Raw genomic sequence first — 24,504 nt, forward strand, 5'->3', positions numbered from 1 at the left:
ACATTTGTAAGTAACAAACTTTATTCTCTGTTATCATTAGTTATATTAGTCTAACCTTGTTAGACATTCCATGCAATTATTAAAATGACTGTTAAATAAACCAAAAGGGGGGGACGGACGGACGTGGCTAGCTTCCGCCAGGAGCAGTCACATGCTGTGAAAGCTCCGTCCCTGCTTTAGCGTCATCTTATATAATCCTGCCGAAAAACTTCTGCAAACATTTCCTGGACCAGGTACGCTCGACGGAGAAGCCGAGGAGCTACTAATATGAGTAAAGCTCGCCACTCGGCCGCTTCAGACCGGCTCAGGGAGTTCGGGAGGCCAACATGGCGCCGATGCTCCTGCGGTGCAGCATGAACGGAGTGCGGGGGAGGAGGAGCTGGAGCCTTCTTTAAAAGAAGTCACCGCACGACTCCTGGCGGCTATACGTGAGTCGACTACATCCCTCATGACTAAAATCGACGAAGTAAAGGTTGATCTTGGTTTGATGCGCCAGGACCTCCATAAACTCAGAGATCGAGTACGGGATACGGAGACACGAATTTCTCAGATCGAACATGTCACTGGAGAAGGCGGCAGAAATATGGTCACAACGATCCGATGACCCTGAGAATCGGCTACGCTGGAATAATGTGTGCATTTTGGGCTTACCGGAACGTACTGAAGAAACGGATCCCAGTTCCTTTATGGAGCAGTGGCTCAAAGACCTGCTGCTAAATTGTCTACGGCCTATGCTGTTGAGCGAGCTCATCGGGTTCCTGCTCGTCCCCCTCCGCCAGTTGCGGCACCTTGACCTATGCTGGTTAAACTACTTAGCAGCAAGGATAGAGACGCCATCTTGAGAGCTGCGCACCAAAAGGGCCAAATTACCCACAATACGGCCTCGATTATGATTTTCCCTGATTTCTCTGCTGTACTCCAGAAAGTTTGGGCTACATTTGTGAGGATTAAGAAACGCCTGAGAGATTTTCAAATTCCATATTCCGTGGTCTTTCCTGCAAGACTTCGGGTTGTTCATCATGAGAAGTCAATTTTCTTCAACACCCCGGCGGAGGCCGAAGACTGGCTGAATAGTCGGAACGTTGCTGCGGCATGAGGATGTCTTTTGTTTTAGTTGAGTGATTCTTCCTGGATTCGACCATGGGACTTACAGTTGGACTATCAGAGCTGAGTATCGCTTATGCTTCACCTGTTTTCTACATACCCTTACGTAGAGCTTTGATATATGATATCTGAAATGTTTCATGAATAGGACAGGTGCTTATCCTGACAACCCCTTTTCCTTGACACTTGCTGGAGAACGTGGTTGTCAGACTCGTTTACAGTTACCCTAGGATTTGATGTTCATATTTCTAGTCGTGCTAATATATTGCAGTTACCTATAGGAAATATATTTTTGATAGATTGCATCTTATTAATGGGGGTGGGGGGGTTGTATGAATCTCCACATTGCATGGCGGTTGCTTGTGCCCGACCTAGTTGTGACTGACTAAATTGTATATTTGTATTTGCGGGTCCTGTTCACTTCTGATATACTTACTTGTTATGTAAAAGGTTGAGGGACGCTGATTGGACGGGGCAATAGTCTGTGTACAGTTTCTAGTTTATCACAGACTACCCCCGTGACAACATATAGCTACGAATCTACTTCAGTTAGACATAACATCTGGTCTCTGAGATCAGGAAACTGGAAAAAAAAATGCTCCTCGTGTCGGGCGCTCTTCTGTAGCTGGTTGGATGGTTATGATGAATCCATCTAATCGTTTTTAAAACAATTTATTGGAAAACATAAAACAGTAAAAAAAAAAATTCTCAGATCCGTGCGAGTGGGCCACAAGTGATATGTCTACAAGAAACGCATTTGATGCCTGATACGGTTAGATTTATGCAAAAACCATGAATACAATGGTCAGTGCACGCCACATACTCCTCATACTCCAGAGGTGTCTCCCTCATAGGTCCCTTAGATGGAAGCCAGGGGTCTTGAAGAAAGATCCGGACGGACGTTATATTTTTATCCATGCTTGGATCGAGTGTCATCCTTATGTTTTCTTGTGTATCTATATCACCCCCACACAGTCCCTAGAGGTCTTATATGAGGCGGACAATTTTGCCTCGGCATATCCTTTAGCCAAGGTAATATGTAGCTAATCCTCTACTTGATAAATTTAGAGTAGGAGAGGTGACTGATCCTCAGTCCTTGCTTAGACCTTCTCCCCTAACGTTATTCTTGGCGGAAGTTGGATGGCATGACACTTGGAGACACCTTTGGCCTGGTGTCACAGATTTTACCTGCTTTACCCCAGGGAAGAAATCATTGTCCCGTATAGATTATGTTTGTGGGAATGTGCAGACCTGTTTCGCACTTCAATCTGTTGAACACTTGCCACGTGCGTTCTCTGACCACTCGCCCATACTGGTTCGCATGGGGGTAGACCGGAGGGAGACTCGTGCAGTGTGTAGAAAGATTCATCCGTTTTGGTTGACACAGTTTACCCATCAGGATCGTATCCCAGATCAGTTACAGATCTATGCTCAGGAAAACTCGATGGACTCAATCTGCTTATTGGGATGCACAAAACGCATACCTTAGGGGCTGTCTCCAGTCCTCTATTTCCTACATTAAACGAGAATCGGTTAAAAAAGAGAACGACTTAGCTGAATCCTGTAAAATATTAGAAGCTACCTACATTTCTGAGCCATCAGACAGTAATAGAGTCAATTGGTTACAAGCTGGTAGACAGTATTTACTCTATCTGACTGAAAAGAGTGAGGGTATGTTCACACGGCCTGTTTTTCGGGCCGAAACGCCCAAAAAACGGCTGAAAAATCGGAAGCAGAATGCCTCCAATTTCTACAAAGATCTGTATGTATCTAGATTTGATAAATCAACAGATGACTTGTTTAGTTATTGTCACCATGTCTCCTGCCCCACTATAACTGACGATCAACGACTTAAACTTGATTCCCCTATTACTGTAGCGGAGAAAGCTGAGGCACTATCGGACCTGTCCAGAGGGTAGGCCTCGGGACCGGATGGCATACCATTAGAGGTATACTTGAAATACCAGGACCAATTGATTCCTGAGTTACTTAAAACACATCTTTAGTAGCGAAATCCTTACCGGACTCGCTATAGTAGTTGTTATATTAAAACCAGATAAAGACCCATTGGATTGCACATCATATAGGCCAATAGCATTACTCAACGTTGACTATATTAACAAAGGTTTTGGCCAACAGGCTCAATGGTGTTATGGCAGCTATTATACACTCTGACCAGACTGGATTTATTCAAGGGAGGAGTACATCAGATAACTTACGTAGAGCCCAAATTGTTTCCCAGATTGCATCGACACGGTGTGAAGACTGGGCTTTGGCCTCTTTAGATGCGGCTAAGGCCTTTGACTCCATTGAATGGCCATATTTACTTTGTATCCTTTATAAGTTTGGCTTTGGGCCTGTGTTTATACAACGGATTGCCCTGTTATATCATCATCCCATAGCGACAATTTCTTTGAATGGACAACTTTCTCCATATTTTAATTTGGCACAAGACACCGGGCAAGGGTGCCCGATATCACCATTGTTATTTGCTATCACTATAGAGCCCCTGGCTAGTTTAATAAGACAGGATGAGGTATTTAGAGGCACAGCTCTTAGCTCTGGAGAGAACGTATAGCCTTGTATGCTGACGATATGCTATTGTTTATGTCTTCTCTAGATGCGTCATTGGAAAGGGCAATGACAATTATTAACCTGTTTGGAGAATATTCTGGTCTACGCATTAACTGGGACAAGTCCTGTCTGATGTACTTCTCCCCACTCAGGAGTTCCATGGTGGACTCGCTGGTATTTGGTTTGAGGGTGGTCTCTGGATTTAAATACTTGGGTATTCATGTCAACAGATCGGACTCTGATATGACACGGTCAAATGTCGACCCCCTGATACCTTTGTTCAGAGATAAATTTAACATATGGTCGGACTTGCCCCTTTCGGTAGCGTGTCGTATAAATCTGATTAAGATGGTTGTTCAACCCAAGTGTTTATATGTCTTGAAACATATATTTGTACATTTCCCATGTCATTCTTTAAAATTATGGATTCACAAATTATTGCATTTATTTGGGGGTCTTCTAGATCTAAATTGCAATTAGCAAAACTGCAACGGCCTAAAGACCTGGCGGTAATGGCTCTTTCTGATCTTTATGTATATTACCTGGCTGGTCACCTTAAATTTCTGGGATCCTGGGTGTCTCCTGGGGAACCAGTGGGTTTGGAGAAATGTCTAGCAAATTATATGGGATTGCCTAAATTATGGCCTGTACTTGACCCTTTAGTACCACTTGGAAAACAATCCTTACCGATCCATAAAGTGGCCCGTAAAGTCTGGGAAGCAGCGTTAAAGATCTCTTGGCAAGATTAGATAATGGCTGGGACACCCCTATGGCATAAAAATACAATGGGTCAGTTGTGTTCCCCACAGGATGATGTTTTTTGGTCACACATAGGGGTAAATATTATTGGTGATCTATTTGAAAACAATGTTCTGTTATCTTTTACTCAGATTGAAGAAACTTATCGGGCTCCAAGACATGCTTTCTGTAAATCTTTACAATTGCGGAACTCGATACAGGTCCAATTTAGTGGTAGAGTTATTGCCATCTCCTCCTCTCCTCTGATAGGCATTATTAGATCACAGGGACCTGGAGGTTTAATCTCAATCTACTCCTTTCTCCATCACGCAAAGGCAAATAAAGCAGCTTTTCCAGCACGAGATAGATGGCAGGAGCTGATTCCATCTCTGGATGTGGAATCTAGAGCGAGCCTTCTGGAATCGCATAGATCTGTTTCTCCTGCTATAAATAATAAACTTATGCAGTTATACATCATACATCCGAGTTATCTTACACCAATTCGCCTTCATAAAATGGGTAGGAGGTTCAATCCCCAATGTCCTAGATGCTCCTTTAGCCCTGCAGGTTTTCAACATATGATATGGGACTGCCTAGTGATTCAGAACTTTTGGACTGACATTACTACTTTGCTTTCACAAATTTTTTTTTTTTTTCCGAGCCGTGCTTTCTATCACCCAGTGCAGAGGTGCCACACAAGTAGTGCACAAGGATGCGGTCTATCGCAGCCCTTCTCTTAAAATAGAGAGGCCCCGCATAACCATTCCCCGACCCTCCAAACCATAGGCCTAGAGGATCGAGGATCGATGATCTCCCCTAACCGAAGCTTAGGGAGACCAAAACACACTCCTAGGCTTCTACCTGGGCTTCCACCCCAGGGTCCACCTAGGAGCTTGCATCAAGTTTGCACCTCCCCTCCGAAGAAGGGAGGCCGGGTTGGAGGGGAAAACGGAACCATATGGCCACACATCTTCCCCCTAGAGCTCAGGAGGGTATCAAAAGGGCACCGCATCCCAAAATCCTTGATACAAAACGTGTCAAACACACAGTGAAACACAAAATTAAAGAAGTGGATGTGCGCTGTGATACAGCCTCGACATCCGCCAGGTATAAAATTCCTCATCTCCCAGCCAGAAGGCCTAGAGAATAAAGGTGTGTGCTCAGAAGTGTGAAAGAGGAGTGCGTGCAAATATACCTTCACTCAGTGGAATCCCACCCCCAGTGAGTTAGGGAACCCCAGGGTCAGCAGCCCTGGGGCACATAGCAAACTACCCGACCTCCTGACCTCGATCCGGTGGTCGCCTGGTGACCTACAAATGGTACCTTTAAACCAAATGCGTACACCAGAGCGATGACCGTTGTGGTTCCCTGCCCTCACCTCAGCGTTCTGTCATCCCTCTACGATGGTCCAAACTTCCACCGGCAGGGACGATTACTAACCTCAGCTTGAGCAGGTACTACACTTGATCTTAGCCAAAAGGCCGAGGTTTGGCTTCCTGGTGGCCTGTTGGCCTGAGGAGGCTTCAGGAGGAGATGTCCTGGCCTGGGATGTACCGGTGATGTTGGATCTGGGTGTATGTTTGTTTGGATTGTTTGGTGAAGAGATGGGTTCTCCACACATACGTACTGTATGTGCCTTAGAGAGACGTTGTTTATTGCTAGGAAGACGATAGTCATTAGATAGATAAGTAATCGTTCCCCAAACAGATCTATGTGGATTCAAAAAGTGAATTCAGTCATACCTTATAATCGTATAGTATATATTCACAGAAACCGTCCTGAAAAATGTCACTGGGTGTGGGTGTAATTCTGAGCTTACGTCTTATTCTGGTCCTGAGCTCTCAGCGGCCCTTGGAGCGATTAATAATTGAAGAAAGACACATTGCATCTGCTCTCGCTGGGAATCTATGAATGGTAGATGGAGCTCCTCCTTCCTATTTCATGCCTGATAAATATTGTGCATATGCTCTGTTCTCCTAAAATGCCGGTTTCCACGATATCTTCTTATGGAGTATATTATAGTAATGGTAGTTACCTGACACTGTATGTTAATTTAGTTGAGAGATGCCTCTTATTGTTATGTATTGTTATTTCATGAGCAGTGTAAACACATCCATTTTTGTATTATTACTGGGCATGCCCGCTGAGCAGTATATTGTGATTTTGTGTTTATATGCCTCCTTCAATTAACCGAGTTAAAAAAAAAAAAAAAAAAGTAAACCAAAAAGGAAAAAGATTTACAGTAAAATGTCTTGAAAAACTCCTATAAAGAGAGAAAATTTAATTCGTGACAATTTAGGACAGATAATATACAGTATATTCCAACAACCAGATCTGGATAGAAATACATAAGAATCTTATTCAGTTTATCAATCCCACTTCTCCTTCTACAATCCGTGGTCATTACACTTAAAATGATCCTATTGGCTTTATTTCTATTTCTAGCCAATTCCTAATCCACATCTTACTATCTATCAATAATCCCTGAACATTTCACCCAATGTTTCCTTGTTAGGAAGTGAAGAGTCAATTGATTCCTTTATGTATTCTGATGACGCCTTTCTCTCAATGTTTGGCTAGTAACTGATCGCATGTCACCCCTGGAAACCTCTTGTTTCTGTAAACCTTTGCTTTATAAAGCGGTATATAGAAGAATTATCAGTTGGCACATTCTTTTCTACTGGAATGTCACTATCTATAGAATTAGACGGCGGTTATAAATTACAACTGTGTTTCCTTGTGTTTTTATATTTATATATTTTTTTATTTATTTCTGGTACATTCAATCACTTCTATCTGTTCTCTGCAACTCTGTCTTTTAATCCAGGGCCCATCGTCTCTCAAGAAACCATCACATCTAGTATAACTGAGGATCCCCTGCTTGGGCATTCTCGCTTTCTTAGTTATGTCCTCCAGATTCTTCACTGAACCTTTTCCCACATAGTTTTCTAACAATATCTGTTGCTGTCTTTCCCCACCCTGTACCTTGGGTGGCATGCCCCTTCATCTTGCCTGGCCAGCACTTTACCTTGTGCACACGTACAGTAGATCCAGATGTCCCCAGGTGCTCTGCTAAATCCTGGCCTTCAACCTACATTTAGACTGTCGTTAGGGGTTCCCTTTGCACTCTGCTAAATATTTTAGTCTGTCAAAGGGAGTTACCCTATGCACTCTGCTAAATATTTTAGTATATCAGTAGGGTAACCAGGTATCTGATCTGTTTAACCCTAAACAGCAGCCAAATAATTTATATCAACAAGCTTTGTTAACCTGCTTTGTTATCATAAAGGGATGCATATTATTCATGTATGTCTAACTGTCTTAGGGTCCCTTGGATATTCTATAAACTTTCTAGCTACAGAGGTGTTATTTAATACTCAACAATTCATTCAGGTTGGGCATCCGAGGATTAGCCCATATACATACTCTTACTTCTGGCAAGGTGCGCCTCCTATGGGTCACTGTCTGGATGTGCAGAAGTCCTAAAAATCACTTGGGTGGGGATGGGTACCCGTCACTTCTCCAAGGATCAATTTGCAACCTGATCCTTATGCAGACTAAACCCACGGGCCGGAGGGAACACTTTGGACAGGTCGTTTAGTGTTATCTCGGTATTTGGTTATGTTTCTGTATGTATTGGGATCAGAACACAAATGCTCCCTTATCTCAGCCTCTCACAGATTCGTTTCTACTCACACACCTATTCTTATAACACATACAACAACTCATAGACAAATAATGTTCATGGTTCCCAATTAGTCAAAAGAAACAATACCTGGATGGCAGCTAAAACAAGAGGGACGTGCACAGTAAGAATAACATTTCTTACTCACGGGCATTATGTGCAGTTCCATGTTGTTTCCCCAGCTGTCGTCCACCTTCAATTGTCTCCTTGGATCTGTGTTGGGATCCCGGACAAGAGCCCCCAGGAAATGTCGTCTCAGAATTTACTTTGTCCCTTAACTTTGGACATTTTCTGCATTTGTCTATGAGTTCCAAATTAATGAATGCTCCCTCACTAGTGGATTTGAGAGAGACCAACCGGCCAGCCGGCCGGAGAGAGACTATGACACACGGCGACGGTGCTCAAAACAGTCTCTGCCCCTGGGAGGGGCAAATGCATCTTTATTTATAAGGAAATGAGAGCAGGCGTTACCCTCATAATTGCATACATATATATTCTACATATGGTAACATACAGAATCCCAAGCTCATCTTAGTATGTATCTTTAGTCAAAAGAAATACAATATCTTTGACAGCAGTAGCATGGCAGTATAGATAAGGAGACTCCATCCTCTCAGCTTGTTAGGACTGTAAAGCTCTGCATCCTGACAGACTGACAAAGACACAATTTTCTGTTTCCTGATCGTCCTTGGCAGAACAACACATATGGGTTTTAGTCCCATAGGTACATTTAAGCGGAGGCAGGTTAATTATCAATAAGCATTAAGCAATTAAATTATTAAGGACTTCCCCTATAAGTATATACCGGTAACCGGATCCCAGTGTATCTTTTCTTTCTCTCTAGGATCAGTTTGGAGACGGTTCCCTATCCCACTGAGGAAAAGATTTGTTCCGGGCTGTATACAGGGCTGCATCTCTGTCTCTCAGTCACGAAGGTGTACCAAGATGTTGGACATCTTCTTGGTACACGGTGACGGGGCACCTTACCTTATCCTGGTAATGGTAGCAGGGGAGGAGGACCCTCTGTTGGAGCATCCCCCATTCGTCTAGGTCCGAGGTGGATTTAACGACTGTACCCAAAAGTGCTGCTCTGCGTTACAGAGGCATGGATGGGGCAGAAGTGATGTCAGCTTGGCCCCGCCCCCGTATGTGACGTGCTGATGCAGCGGGCTCATAATACCGGCGTCTCTTTTGAAAGACTGCACGCTCTGCCTCTGGACAGCCCTCTGCTTGCTAAGGTCAGTATGGCTGTTTACATATATGGGTACTGATGTGTCTCAATGCTGATGGCTATGCACATTTTCCTACCATGCGTTTGTTTCTGCCTCTTCTCTAGATGTCTGCCAGAAGAGAAGGTAGGAAAAGGACCCACAAATCCAGGCACAGGCTTTACAGGGAATGCCTCCAGCGTCTGCCTGATGACACTATATCAGATCTGTGTGTATCATGCGCCACCCCAGTCGCCTCCCCTCCCAGGGAGGATTCTAGGGGATTTATGCAATGGTTCAAACAACAGTTATCTGTAGTTTTTGAAGATGTCAAATCATCACACCATGCTAAAAGGGCCAGACGCTCCTCCTCTCCACCTCCTCAATACCAGGAGGATTCCTCCTCAGCAGGAGGTTCAGATTCAGAGGTGGTCTCTGACTCCCCAGACTCTGACGCCACAGAGGAATGTTACATCCTGAGTAAGGATAAGCTCCATGATCTCAGAGCGGTGAAGGATACATTGGAGACGGGGAAAGAGGTTGAGCATAAACCTAAAAAGGACAGACTGTTCTACTTTCCCATTACCAAGGGGAAAAGTTTTCCCAGCCATCCTGTCCTCATGGAATGGATGAAACGGGATTGGGATAAGCCTGAGAGGAATTCTGAACTGGGCTCTCGGTTTAAAAACCTCTACAGGCTGGATAAAGCTTGCTCCAAAGATTGTGAGAATGTACCAAAACTGGATTTGCCAGTGGTTAAATTGGCAAAGAAAGCCGTTTTTCCACCCGATGAATCAGCCCTTCTGAATGACCCTATGGACCGCAAAGCGGATTTTCTTCTGAAGAAGGTGTACTCCTCAACAGTGGGCTCATGCAAAGCCTCCTTGTCTTCAGTACCGGTGGCTAAGGCACTCTGGGTCTGGCTAAGCCACCTATCAAGGTATCTAGAGGATGGAGTCCCAAGGGCGGAAATTCTCCAGTCCCTCTCAGTAGTGAAGTCAGCTTCGGAGTTCCTCTCCGACTCCCAGCTGGATAACATCAAATGTGCATCTAGGGCTCTGTCCCTGTCGAATGCGGCCAGGAGGGCTCTTTGGCTTAAATTATGGTCAGGGGATAATCTCTCCAAAAATAATTTTTGTGGCCTCCCTTTCCAGCCAGAATCTCTGTTTGGTCCTCAACTAACGGATATCTTGAATTCCTTAGGGGAAGGCAAAGGGGCTAGGTTTCATGAACCTAAAAAGGAAGGATACCAGGCGTTCTTTTCGGGATCAGAGAAGAATGTCCCCAAAGTTCAACAGAAGGTTTCCAGACCGTCGGCGCACGTTTAAAATGAAGCGGGAAAACCCCTTCCTCCTTTCGGAAGAAAAACCCTGGTCAAAACCCAAACAGTTTATGACGCCGAACCAATCCTACAAGTAGGAGCAAGGCTTCAGAGATTCTCCTCTCAGTGGTCGGTGACATCATCCGACGACTGGGTGACGACGACCATCAGGAGAGGATACGCTTTGGAGTTCATAAATCTCCCCCCAGACCACTTTGTCCTCAACAGGCATTACAATCCGATAGTCCATCTGCTTCTACAGGTCTTTCTCCAGAAAGCAGCCCTGAAAGATGTTCCATTCTCAGAAAGAGGGCAAGGAGTTTACTCCAGAGTGTTCCCGGTGCCCTTGTGTGTTCACGAAAATCGTGGGGGTCCTAACAGCAGCGCTGATGCTGAAAGGGATATGTGTGGTCCCTTACTTGGACGACTGGCTAATAAAAGCACCATCAAAGTCCCTGCTCCAAGAGCATCTCCAAACCACATTGGAATTTCTTCACTTTTCTCGGGTTCCTGGTGAACTTCAGAAAGTCACAGCTCTCACCATCACAGAATCTGAAATTCTTAGGATTCATGGTGAATTCCCGGTCAATGACAGTTAAGTTGTCTCCGGAGAGGATTACTTCAATTCGGGGTTCAATGGAACGCCTTATTTGCCATCCGAATATATCGGTTCGAGGGGCCATGAAAGTCCTAGGTCTAACAACCTCATCCATAGATGCGGTCCCCTGGGCCAAAGCCCACATGAGATCACTACAGCTCGACATCCTCAGAGCCTGGGACAAAAATGTCAGAAATCTGGATGCTCTCTTCAAGGTGTCTAACTTCACCCATCTAGACCTCAACTGGTGGTTAATTCCGGACACTCTCCGGTCCGGCAAATCCCTGTTTCCCCCACCACAGAAAGTCCTCACAGCGGATGCCTCCTCCTGCCACATGGGGAATGCCAGACTTGGAGGTGATGGCATCGGAAGAGGACAACAAAGTCCTCGGCTTCTGTTCTCTATACCATTTCCGTCATGCAGTAGCATTGGATGGCCTGTTTGTCAGCTGGAGAGAAAAATTAATCTACATCTTTCCTCCCCTCCCCTTAATACCCAGAGTATTGAGAAAAGTTCGGGACGAAAAAGCGGAAGCCATTGCAATCCTGCCATTTTGGCCCTGCAGAGCCTGGTTCTCCCTAGCATTGTCTCTCTCGAAAGGCAGGTTTCTGAAACTACCAGTGTCAGTCGACCTTCTGTCCCAGAAAGGGTTGTATCACCCGAACCCTCGCAGTCTACATCTCACGGCCTGGAGACTGACCGGGAGAATCTGACAGAAATGGGGCTCTCATCGGAAGTCATTAATACTTTGCTATCAGCCAGACGCCCCTCAACGGTCAAAGTATATAACAGAGTTTGGACCCTGTTTACCTCCTGGTGCTCTAAGAATTCTGCAAACACAGTTTCCCCGAATACTATCCTGCAATTTCTTCAGGAGGGCTTCAATAAAGGGTTGAAGCTAAATACCCTTAAAGGAACAGTGTCATCACAAATAATTTTTTTATATGTTAAAGATGTTAGTGCCTTAATATAAACGTTTATTTTCATTTGTGTGTTTGTGTTTTACTGTTTCTTATTTTTACACTTTTTCTTCCCTATGGGGGCTGCCATTTTTTGTTCCATTTCTGTGTGTGTCGATTAACGACACAACACAGACATGGAATACGGCAGCCACAGTCCCATAGGGACTGTGAACGGCTCCCGTCCCATTGACTGCCGTGTACGGCGTCTGTGTGGGAACTGCGCATGCGCCGCTCCCACACAGTCCTATTCGAAATTGGCGCCGTCCGGCGCCATTTTCCTGTGGACCGGAAGTCGCGGCCGGACAGTAATATTACTACTTCCGGTCGCGGCTTCCGGACTTGTGCACATGGAACAGCGGCAGCAAAGGGAGCGGACGGGCCGGAGGGAGCCGCGGCGGCAGGAGCAGGTAAGAGATTTCAATGTATGTTAGTGTTTGTGTGTGTTTACTACTGTATGTAAACCTACTACACTGTGGGTTACCTCAAAAAATGGCGACACACAGTGTAGGAGGTTAAACCTTTCAAACCCCTCGTTTATCCCGGCACTAGCCAGGATAAAGGAGGGGGGGATGCTGAGAGCTCACTAGAGCGAGGGCTTTTAACCCAATGTTGCAATGCTGCAATTTTGGGAACTAGCTCCATCTAGTGACCAAAAATGGGTAGTATTATAAATTAGAAAAAATTTATAATATTTCCTGACTCGCGAAAAAAATAAAAAAAATTTGAACAATGTTTAATCACCCACACACTAAATGTTTAATTTTTTAAAAAAAAACATGCTTTTCTGGCAACACATTCCCTTTAAGATGCAGTTCATGGCAATCAATGCCCAATTGCAAAATCATTTCTCCAACCAGCAGTTGGTGAAGACATTCTTCAAGGCTTTAAGAAACCTTAGCCCAGTCTCTCCGATACCCTCTCCTTCCTGGGACCTTTCAATAGTGGTGTCGGCTCTAACAAAGTCACTGTTTGAACCCATGCAAGAGTCATCCATCAGATTTCTCTCCTTCAAGGCCTTCTTCCAGGTGGCAATCACGTCAGCCAGGCGCATAAGCGAGCTGCAGGCCCTCTCCTTCAAAGAACCTTATTTGATCGACCTGGGAGATTGTCTTCTACTGCGTACCATGCCTCGGTTCTTGCCTAAAGTTCCTTCCTTTAGGAATATAAATCAAGAGATTTTATTGCCAGTTCTTTTCCCTCATCCCCAAGGTGAAGATCAGGAGAATTCGCATACACTGGACGTGAGAAGAGCCGTTCCCACCTATATTCAAAAGACAAATTCTTTTAGGAATGCCAAAAATCTGTTCCTTCAACATGCCTGTCCTAATAAGGCACAAAAAGCAAGTAAAGCCACCCTAACCAGGTGGATTAGATCAACTATTGAAAAATGCTATCATCTCAGTGACCTTCAATCTCCTCTGCAGATCAGGACACATTCCACACGCTCTACAGCTACCTCATGGGCAGAAGTCGGGCATATTCCCCTGGATCAAATCTGCAGAGCTGCTACGTGGGCATCCGCATCAACCTTTGTCAAGCACTACAGGCTCGACTCACTGGCATCAGAGGGTTCTCTATTTGGCAAAAGAGTACTTGAAATGGTGTCTGCTATCCCGCCCATATAGCTATTGCTTGGCAAATCCCATATGTGTTGTGCTGCCAAGGACAATCAGGAAAACTAAAATTTACTCACCGAAAATTTATTTCCTGGAGTCCGTAGACATCACAAGCTTCCCTCCCTGTCAGGACTTATGACTATTGCTTCGTAAAAATACGCTGGGGCCCGGTTACCGATACATACTTATAGGGGAAGTCTTTAATTGTTTAATTGCCTAATGCTTATTGCTAATTAACCTGTCTCTGCTTAATTGTACCTAAGGGACTAAAACCCATATGTGTTGTGCTGCCTACGGACTCCAGGAAATAAAAATTTAGGTGACTAAATGTTCGTTGTTTTTGTTGTCTCCTTTAACAATAAAATAGATTTTTTTTTTTTTAGAAATCATTATTTCTCTATGTGAATTTATTATAACACAAGTTCCCATGACCGGCTCATGAATATAATAAGTCATCGTGTGATAAGTTATTCTTAGTAACACACTTTGTAAATTGAATCCTGGTAATTATATAATGATCTTGTGCCCCGGTCTAGAGGTAGTCACCCCGTCTGTGATACAAGAGTAGATGATGGATTCCAGTCCCCATAAGCTCTATCATGTACATGGCTTTGATTCCAGACAATTTCTGGAGCATTACTTTTCAGATAAATCTGACATGGCCCTTGGAGATGACACCTTGAAATTTGTCATTGAAAATCTTAGACAAGTTTTCTCAGTGGGTATGTATCCTGATATTATTACTCCTAAGATACATTGATGTGTATATTATTTCTTGTTTAACTGGTTTTAAAGAATTGTAAACAACTGGATACAAATCGGGCAAACTTGTGTTTTGGGGTGTGGGAGATCAGAGGGGGTGAAAATACTGCCCCAGTTCTTAGCAACTGGAAAATCACAGGGAGCAGAGAAAAACCCTAGACATTGTATATGATGAAGAATATCGGGTGTCAGGGTTTAGAAGAGTCATTGTTTTCACTTCTCTAACCTCGAGAACCCTGGAAAACTTTTTGGCGGATTATGAAGGGCATCTCAAAAATTCCAATTGTGGGTGCAATTACCTAAATCTGCTGTTATCTGACTTGTGGTTTACCAGTTTGAGCTGCTGTTATTTTCTGATCTCTTCTTACTAATTTTGTTTTGTAAACTAGAACCTGATCTCTATAATCTACAGTTCTATGTTTAACCCGTTAGTGACCGGCCCATCGTGTTTCTACGTCGGTCACTAACGGGCCTTATTCCGATTCCATAGACTTTTTACGTCGCGGCATCGGAATAAGTTTACAGAGCAGGGAGCTGTCAAATCTCCCTGCTCTCAGCTGCTAGAGGCAGCTGAGGGCTGGGGGCGTCCCTGCTCTGCCGTGTGAGATCGATATTAGTATCGATCTCACACGTTTAACCCCTCAGATGCGGTGCTCAATAGCGAGCACCGCATCTGAGTGGTTTTGGAGAGAGGGAGGGAGCTCCCTCTCATCTCACTGACACCCGGCGATATGATCGGCGAGTGTCTGTGTCTCTAATGGCAGCCGGGGGTCTAATAAAGGCCCCCAGGTCTGCCTGGAGTGAATGCCTGCTAGATCATTCCGCAGGCATGACCTAGCAGATGCCTGTCCGTGTTAAACGGACAGGCAGTAATACACTGCAATACAAAAGTATTGCAGTGTATTATAAATGTGATCGCAGAATCGCATATTATAGTCCCCTAATGGGACTAGTAAAAAAGTGAAAAACAAGTTTAATAAAGTTAATTAAAAAAAAAATGTGAAAAAAATGAAAAACCCAGCTTTTCCCCTTACAAAATGCTTTACTATTAAAAAAACAAAATAAAGTTAAAAAGTTACACATATTTGGTATCGCCGCGTCCGTAACGACACCGACTATAAATCTATTACATTATTTAACCCGCACGGTGAACGCCGTAAAAAAAATAATAAAAAACTATGGAAAAATTGCTGTTTTCTGTGAATACTGACTTTAAAAAAATGTAATAAAAAGTGATCAAAAAGTCGCATCTACTCCAAAATGGTACCAATAAAAACTACAAGTCGTCCAGCAAAAAAAAAGCCCTCATACGACCGCATCGGCGAAAAAATAAAAACGTTACGGCTCTTCAAATATGGAGACACAAAAACAAATAATTTTGAAAAAAAAGCGTTTTTACTGTGTAAAAGTAGTAAAACATACAAAAACTATACAAATTTGGTGTCGTTGCAATCGTAACAACCTGCTGAATAAAGCTATTGTGTTATTTATACCACACGGTAAACGGCGTAGATTTAGGACGCGAAAAAGAGTGGCAAAATTTCAGATTTTTTTCTATTCCCCCCCAAAAAAAAGTTAATAAAAGTTAATCAATAAATAATATGTACCTAAAAATGGTGCTATTAAAAAGTGCAACTTGTCCCGCAAAAAACAAGACCTTATACAGCTATGTCGACGCAAAAATAAGAAGGTTATAGCTCTTGGAATGCGACGATTGAAAAACGTAAAAAATAGCTTGGTCATTAGGTCCAAAATAGGCCGGTCATTAAGGGGTTAATGACAGATTTCCATACATAAAAAAATGCACCAACAATTATTTTCTGCTCAGGTTACCACTAATGGCAGAAATAATAATATGTTTTCATCATTCTCATATTTAGAGGATGTTACATAGTTACATAGTTACATAGTTAGTACGGCTGAAAAAAGACACATGTCCATCAAGTTCAACCAAGGAATGGGAAAAGGGAAGGAAAAATTTCTACACATAGGAGCTTATATTTTTTTGTTCTAGGAAATTATCTAAGCCTTTTTTGCAGCATCTCCTGTCCCTGCTGTGACGGCACCTGTGGTGACTATTCCATAGATTCACAGTTCTCACGGTAAAGAAGGCTTGTCGCCTCTGCAAATTGAACCTTTTTTTCTCCAGACGGAGGGAGTGCCCCCTTGTTTTTTGAGGGGGTTTTACAAGGAACAGGATTTCACCATATTTTTTGTATGTGCCATTAATATATTTATATAAGTTAATCATGTCCCCCCTTAGTCGTCTTTTTTCAAGGCTAAATAGGTTTAATTCTTTTAATCTTTCCTCATAACTTAAATGCTCCATGCCCCTAATTAGCTTCGTTGCTCTTCTTTGTATTTTTTCCAACTCCAGGGCATCCATTCTATGAACTGGAGCCCAGAACTGAACTGCATATTCTAGATGAGGCCTCACTAATGCTTTGTAAAGTGGCAATATTACATCCCTGTCCCGCGAGTCCATGCCTCTTTTAATACACGATAACATCTTGCTGGCCTTTGAAGCAGCTGATTGACACTGCATGCTGTTATTGAGTTTATGATTTACAAGTACACCCAGATCCTTCTCAACAAGTGACTCCCCCAGTGTAGCTCCCCCTAGGACATATGATGCATGCAGGTTGTTGGTACCCAGATGCATAACTTTACATTTATCTACATTAAGCCTCATCTGCCAAGTGGACGCCCAAACACTTAGTTTGTTTAAATCTGCCTGCAATTCACAAACATCTTCCATAGTCTGAACTATATTACATAGCTTGGTGTCATCTGCAAAAATAGAAATAGTGCTATTAATCCCATCCTCTATATCATTAATAAATAAGTTGAATAATAGTGGTCCCAGCACTGAACCCTGGGGTACACCACTTATTACCGGGGACCATTCAGAGTAGGAGTCATTGACCACAACTCTCTGGATACGGTCCTTGAGCCAATTCTCAATCCAATTACAAACTATATTTTCTAAAACTATAGTCCTTAATTTACCCATTAGACGTCTATGAGGGACAGTGTCAAATGCCTTTGCAAAGTCCAAAAACACTATATCCACAGCGGCCCCTCTGTCTAGACTTCTGCTTACCTCTTCATAAAAACAGATCAGGTTGGTTTGACAACTTCTGTCCTTAGTAAAACCGTGCTGGCTGTCACTTATAATTCTATTTATTGTCACATAATCCTGTATATAGTCCCTCAATAGCCCCTCAAACATTTTCCCCACGATGGATGTTAAGCTTACTGGTCTATAATTACCTGGGGAAGACCTAGAGCCCTTTTTGAAAACCGGCACCACATTTGCCCTGCGCCAGTCCCTTGGCACTATACCAGTCACTAGAGATTCTCTGAATATTATGAAAAGGGGGACAGAAATAACTGAACTAAGCTCTTTAAGAATTCTAGGGTGTAACCCATCTGGTCCCGGAGCCTTGTGCACATTTATTTTATTTAATTTAGCTTGGACCATCTCTACATTCATCCAATTCAGTATATCAACTGATATATTAACAGCACTGGCACCGGCTACATCAGCTGCTCTTTCTTCAGTTGTATATACAGAGCTAAAGAACCCATTTAGTAACTCTGCCTTCTCTTGATCCCCTGTGATCAACTCCCCATTACCATTATCTAGGGGTCCTACATGTTCAGACCTTGGCTTTTTAGCATTTATATACTTGAAGAATTTTTTGGGATTTGTTTTACTATCCTTGGCCACCTGCCTTTCATTTTGTATTTTTGCTAATTTTATTACCTTTTTACAGATTTTATTAAGATCTTTATATTTTTTAGGCTACAGATGTACCCTCAGATTTGTATTTTTTAAATGCCCTTTTTTTGTCATGTATTGCCCCTTTCACAAAAGGTGTAAGCCATGTGGGGTTTAATTTGAGTCGTTTATACTTGTTACCTATAGGAATAAATTTTGCACTATAATAACTCAAAGTAGATTTGAAAATCTCCCATTTATCATTTGTCCCATTATTTGACATTAGTTCTTCCCAGTCCATATCCTCAATTGCAGCCCTCATCCTGGGGAAATTGGCTTTCTTAAAATTAAATGTTTTTGCCCTCCCAGCCTGTGTTTGTTTTTTACAGTATAGGTAAAATGTAACTATATTATGATCACTGTTACCGAGGTTTTCACGAACATTGACATTCCCAACAAGATCTGCATTATTAGAAATGACCAGATCCAACAGAGCTTCAAGTCGGGTCTTCCACAAACTGGCTCATAAAATTTTCCTGCAACAGGTTGAGGAAATGTCTCCCCTTTGCAGTTGAAGCCGAACCATGACACCAATTAATATCTCGGAAATTAAAATCTCCCATTATCACTACAGTACCCGCCTGTGCAGCCCGCTCCATCTGTTTATATAGCTGACCCTCCATCTCCTCAGTTATATTGGGGGGTCTATAGATTACACCAAAAGTAATTTTTTCAGTGTTTACCTCCCTTTCTAGTTCCACCCACAAGGTTTCAACCTCCTCACAGTATTCACCCACTATTGTCTCTTTCACACTCGCCTTCATATCATTTCTTACATACAGACATACACTACCACCTTTCCTATTTGTCCTGTCATTCCGAAACAGTGTAAAACCCTGTAGATTTACAGTCCAGCCATGTTTCAGCAACACCAACTATATCTATATTTTCTTCCAGTGTCAAGTCCTCCGGCTCCCCCATTTTGCTTGCTAGACTTCTGGCATTTGTGAACATACACTTTAACTTGCCTGTCAGTTTTTCACTTTTATTATCAGAAATGTGATTTGACATTATTTGGGCATTTTTATTTACACTGATGTTTTGTAACGAAAGGATCTCCTTATCTTGTTGTCTAGTCCTCTCCCCACATTCTGTTTCTCCCCCCACCAATATAGTCTGACCCCTCTCTAACCTGGCTACCCCTTTTTTTTCTACATTGACCTCCCTCCTCAGCCCTAGTTTAAATACTCCACCACCCCAGCTAGAATTCTCTCCCCCAGCAGAGCAGACCCCCTTCCATTTAGGTGCAAATCATCTGCAGAATACAGTTTGTACCCCAATGAAAAGTCAGCCCAGTGCTCTAGGAACCCAAATCCTTCTCCTCTACACCAAGACTTCAGCCATGCATTTAACTCCCTGAGCTCCCGCTGTCTTTCCTGTGATGCGCATGGCACAGGCAGTATTCCTGAGAATACTACTTTGGAGGTCCTTCCCTTCAGCTTGTAGCCTAGTTCTTTAAAATTATTCTTAAGGCTCCTCCACCTACCATTTATTCTGTCATTGGTACCGACATGGACCACGACAGCTGGATCATCACCAGCCCCTCCCAGCAATTTGTCCACCCGTTCCACCACATGCCGAACCCTGGCACCAGGGAGACAGCAAACCATTCGGTTGAGGTGGTCTTGGCGACAAATTATTCTATCCGTCTTCCTGATTATAGAATCCCCCACGACTATCAATTGTCTTGGCTTACCTGCATTACCATCCCGCCAACTACTAGATGGGCTGTTCTCCCGGCTGTTAGGGAGATCAGTATCCACTAGGGCTGCCATTTCTGAGACTGACACCCTCGCATCATCACCCAACTTGGCAATTTTGGTTGGAATGTCAGAAACCGGATCGGCCTTCCTTTTCTTTGACTCCTTTCTACTGCCCCTAACTACATTAACCCAGCTACTTACCTGATCCTGCTCACCCATGTCTTCACCCTCCAGTTCTAACCCACTAACTGCATGCTCCGTGAGCAGCATGCTTCGCTCAAGATTGTCTATCGTCCTTAGTGTTGCATTTTGCTCCTCCAGATCTCTAATACGAGCTTCCTGGTGACCAACATGCTCACATCTGCCACAGAGGTATTCACCCTGGAACTCCGGCTCCAGTCGTGTATACATATGGCAAACTGTGCACTGAAGAAAACCTCCAATCTTGCTATCCATTATCCCAGTTACAAAAAAAACAGCGAACAGTTGTTAATGCAAAAAGAAAAAGAAGAGTACTTACTGGGGCTTTAACTCCTTTTTTGAACTCCGGTTTTTGGAACTCCACTTGATATACAAACCACTTGTTTTTTCAAGCCACAGAGCAGCAATGTTGTCATACTGGGATGGAGATGTCACTTTGTTTGTCACATCAGACTTAACATGAATGACACCTCGGCAGGCATATTGATTGGCAGATTCTACACAGAGTCAGATCCAGTCACATCACAAGAACTCAAACAGTAAAGGGGGAAAAAAGTCAGCAAAGGGTAGCTCAAGAAAAAAATCTGGAAAAAAAACTAACATAGGGCGCACCTATGTAGTATAGCCAGTAAAGTGTCTAGAAATCAGAAACCATAAGTGTCTTATGTAAACTGTAGATGTGAATCTTCAATGACAATGAAGGAACCAAAATGAAGCTCAAAAATCCTTAAAAAGTTGACGTAATTTCGTTAATCAGCGTCATACACTTCTTTGTAATACGCCCACTTGGTTAAAAGTTAAAAAACGCCCACTTGGGCATTAAGAAACGAATTTGCATAAATGTAATAAAGGTCATAACTTGCTGAAAAAACACTGCTGTTAACTACATTCCAGCACCGATAAAATGATGCAGGAGATAGGGCATTTTTAATCTGGTGGAACAAGCCTCTGGAAAGCACCAGACCACCAGCTCAGGCTGATCTCAAAAGAGACAGCTGCATAAGTAACTTTCTTTCTTTACATAATTAACTTTCTTATGCAGCAACAATCTCACTGCGCTGCCTCCACACCACAATAAACACTACCTAGCAGAGTACCATTTTGGACAACACACACATCAGGATTTGAACCAGGGTCTGCACAGAAGACACTCACTTTTTAGGGTGCAGCTAAAGCACCAGACCACCAGCTCAGGTTGATCTCTGGACTTTCTTATTGTCCCCATAAGACCAAATGTAAACGTCACTTCCAGCAGGAATAAGAACATGTCATCTTTGGAAGAATTTATTGCCCACAGTTGAAAGCAGAGGTAGCGCACTGGTAAAGATCTCTGCTAATACATTTGAGGTGTGAGGACCATGTGAGTTCTATCTCTGGGATCTCCAACCTTAAAAGCATTTAACCCCCAAGCCACCGTGCTGTCATGTCCTAGTGGCATCCAAGGTTTTTCTTCTTCAAGGTCGGATTACCCGTTTTTAAGAGGTGAAAAATGCATCTGCATAAGGCTGCATAAGGCTGCATAAAGGGATAGACGTTTCCTAACAATATGTGGTTAATTTCTGGCTTGTGGAGGGCAGGCCCTGGCAGACACAACAGATTAACAGCTCCACCCCTGGTTATTGAGGACACATTGGGTGACATATATACCATCCCATCAGGTGAGCACCACTTCTTTAACTGGTTGCCGACACAGTATGAGAATACTCGTCTTGAGCAACGGGGGCTTGCCGCATTAGGACAAGCATTCTTGTCCTGTGTGACACACAGTGTGACGCACGATTAAGAGCGGGGCAAGGGCTGTAATACACAGCCACAGCCCTGCTCTGACGGCGGAGAGAAGAGAAAGCATTTGGGCATTGGAGAACAAATGTTTACATTATTTGCTAGGTGTGATATAGACATATGTCCTTGTTTATCCACAAAATCTAAGAGGGTTTAACATATTAAATGTTTCAATAGTCACATTTTTTTTCTGCAGGTCATATTAATGGAGACATCTTGATTGACCTCAGTCTTGGTTCCTTTGTTCATCATCTATATTCAGCCTGTGAGTTTTTCAAAAACATCATCGTGCTGAAGGTCAATAACAGATGCATCATGGAGCTGAAGAGATGGGTGGACGAACGTACGGGAGCATTTTATTGGGGCCACACATCAGCACTTCTACAAGAGAAAGAAGAAAACAGGTGATGTAGTTGAAAAACCACTGTCATTGTGATTGTTGCTTCTTATACAACAAATATAAGGGGAGATGGGGCAAAGATCCAGGAAAAGGTTTTCTCTGTTAAAACTCAAGTCAAAACTTACAATTTGTATTACCCACTTAGTTCAATATTCTTATACAAGTTAATTCTGGAAAGGCGCAGTATAAGCCTAACACTCGGTGCAGCAGTCTTGGATGATTTCAAGCTTTACCTCTAGTATTGAAAGTTAATAGTCCAGCGCTAAGTACTGAGCCACCATGTTGATGACTGTGGGACAATCACTTTCCTTGTCTTTTTTATTTTCCAGTGATCAGTTTCAGGACCAGGAAGCGAAACTGAGATCAGCCATTCAACATGTTGTGAAATACGACCCGGAGAAAGAGAATATGACAGAGCCGCTGGTCTTACCATTAGCCGATTGTGTCATCACTGCTAGTCTTCTGGATGCTATCAGCAAAGACCAAGATGATTACATCAGATATCTGAGGAAGTTCTCTAGGTTGCTGAAACCTGGAGGACACCTTATAATAATTGGGACTTTAGGTACAACATATTTTACAGTCGGAAAAGACAAGTTCCATGTTTTCACAATTGATGAGGATTTTGTCAGGAAAGTTCTAGCTGGAGAAGGTTTTATCATTGATTACTGTAATGTCAAGGAGAGAACGTTGGTGAATGACATTATTGACTATAAGGCCGTCATATCTATTGCAGCTCACAAGGAGAAGTAGGTTGAATCTGACAAAGTCTGCAAGTCATTACTTCATATGTTAAGCTAAAAAAAAGATCTAATAATCAATAAAATTTCTGAATATAAAAAAAAAAAAAAAAAGTAGCTTCCTTAGTGCAGAATAGAATAGCATAAAAATAATTGTTTGGTTCTTTTTGGGACTTTGCCTTGGACTGGTCCTAGATAATATTGCCGAGTCCGAGTCTGATCATCTGGGACATCATGGGAGTCTGAAATCTTGGGATCAGTTGTTTTCTCATTGTTGTTCTGTTTCGTATCTGCTTTATATAAATAGTGTAATAAAGCGAAGCATAGAGCATTTAACTGTTTGTGTCCTTGACTTGGGGGGGGGGGGGGGGGGGTTCCTGCTCCATAGATTTTACAGACCTTGATTTATGAGAAGAAATTTACAAGCTTTAAAATAAAACAATATAATAATCCACAAGGGTTTTGCTCTATAATCTCATTTATTTAGAGAATTTTTAGAGAATCCTGTTAATTTTCTTAATTAGTGTCTAGCGCACAATATAATTGTCTAAAAATAATTTTTCAGACAATTATCGCCTATCCTGTAAATAGATAATAATTTATGATTCTGGAAAAACCCCTTTAAGGATATCTGTAGCTGTGAAACAGGAAAACGGATCTCCGAATTAGATTAAAAAAACAAAATGGTTCAAGAGTGGACGTTTACTTTAAAGATAATGGGGGGAATTTATTAAATACAATACGCAAGTTTTCTACCATAAAAAAGTCGCAATTTGCGCAAAATAAGATTTAGCGATTTTTGCATTTTTACGCCACTTCCGTTATTTTGTTTAAAAAGTGGGCAGAGCTCATTGGATGGGGGTGGGGCCACCAGCGGTCATACACATTTACTCAATAGCAATCTTCCTCTAGCAGGGCCGGGAGCGTTCACAATGCTCCCAGCTGCTAGAGGAACACACCGGCTCCTGTGATCTCGCTGCTCGGGATTCGGTGACTGGCCCCAAACAGAAAGTGAAAGTGAAAACCCCTCAGATGCCGTTGGTCACATCTGACACCGGCATCTGAGGGCTTAAATGCTAGCGATCAGAAATTTTTCTGAATGCAAGCATTGCTGCTGGGTTCCTGCTGCGCATCACAGCAGAGACCCGGCGGCTATGATGCCTGCTCTGCTTTTTAGCATGCAACATTTTTAAATACCCTTTCCTGACATAAATCTACAGATTAGAAACTGGAAAGGGTTAAGGAGTTGTCCATGGACTCTATCAGAGAATTCTGAGATAATATAGTGAGGACGCTGTTCAGAATCCTGCCCTGTCCTGCACTAC

The 24,504-nt window shown here is 42.9% G+C and overlaps 1 protein-coding gene across 1 annotated transcript; it reads left to right on the forward strand.

Moving 5' to 3' along the window:
- Positions 1 to 14,378: 14,378 nt before the first annotated feature.
- On the forward strand, positions 14,379 to 23,293 carry LOC142662442 (nicotinamide N-methyltransferase-like). The gene is made up of 3 exons (XM_075840647.1): positions 14,379 to 14,529; positions 22,236 to 22,443; positions 22,769 to 23,293. Exons 1-3 carry the CDS (start codon positions 14,379 to 14,381, stop codon positions 23,190 to 23,192), a joined length of 783 nt encoding a protein of 260 aa, XP_075696762.1. The 3' UTR covers positions 23,193 to 23,293.
- The last annotated feature ends 1,211 nt before the right edge of the window (positions 23,294 to 24,504 follow it).

This window comes from Rhinoderma darwinii, chromosome 10, assembly GCF_050947455.1.
Source record: "Rhinoderma darwinii isolate aRhiDar2 chromosome 10, aRhiDar2.hap1, whole genome shotgun sequence".
NCBI classification, from domain to species: Eukaryota; Metazoa; Chordata; class Amphibia; order Anura; family Rhinodermatidae; genus Rhinoderma; species Rhinoderma darwinii.

Bases quoted from the DNA above. Each gene is read 5' to 3' on its own strand.
- LOC142662442 (XM_075840647.1), top strand. From the start codon at position 14,379: ATGGATTCCAGTCCCCATAAGCTCTATCATGTACATGGCTTTGATTCC. The intron at 14,530-22,235 runs GTATGTATCCTG...TTTTTTCTGCAG, and splicing joins TAGACAAGTTTTCTCAGTGG to GTCATATTAATGGAGACATC. The intron at 22,444-22,768 runs GTGATGTAGTTG...TTTATTTTCCAG, and splicing joins CAAGAGAAAGAAGAAAACAG to TGATCAGTTTCAGGACCAGG.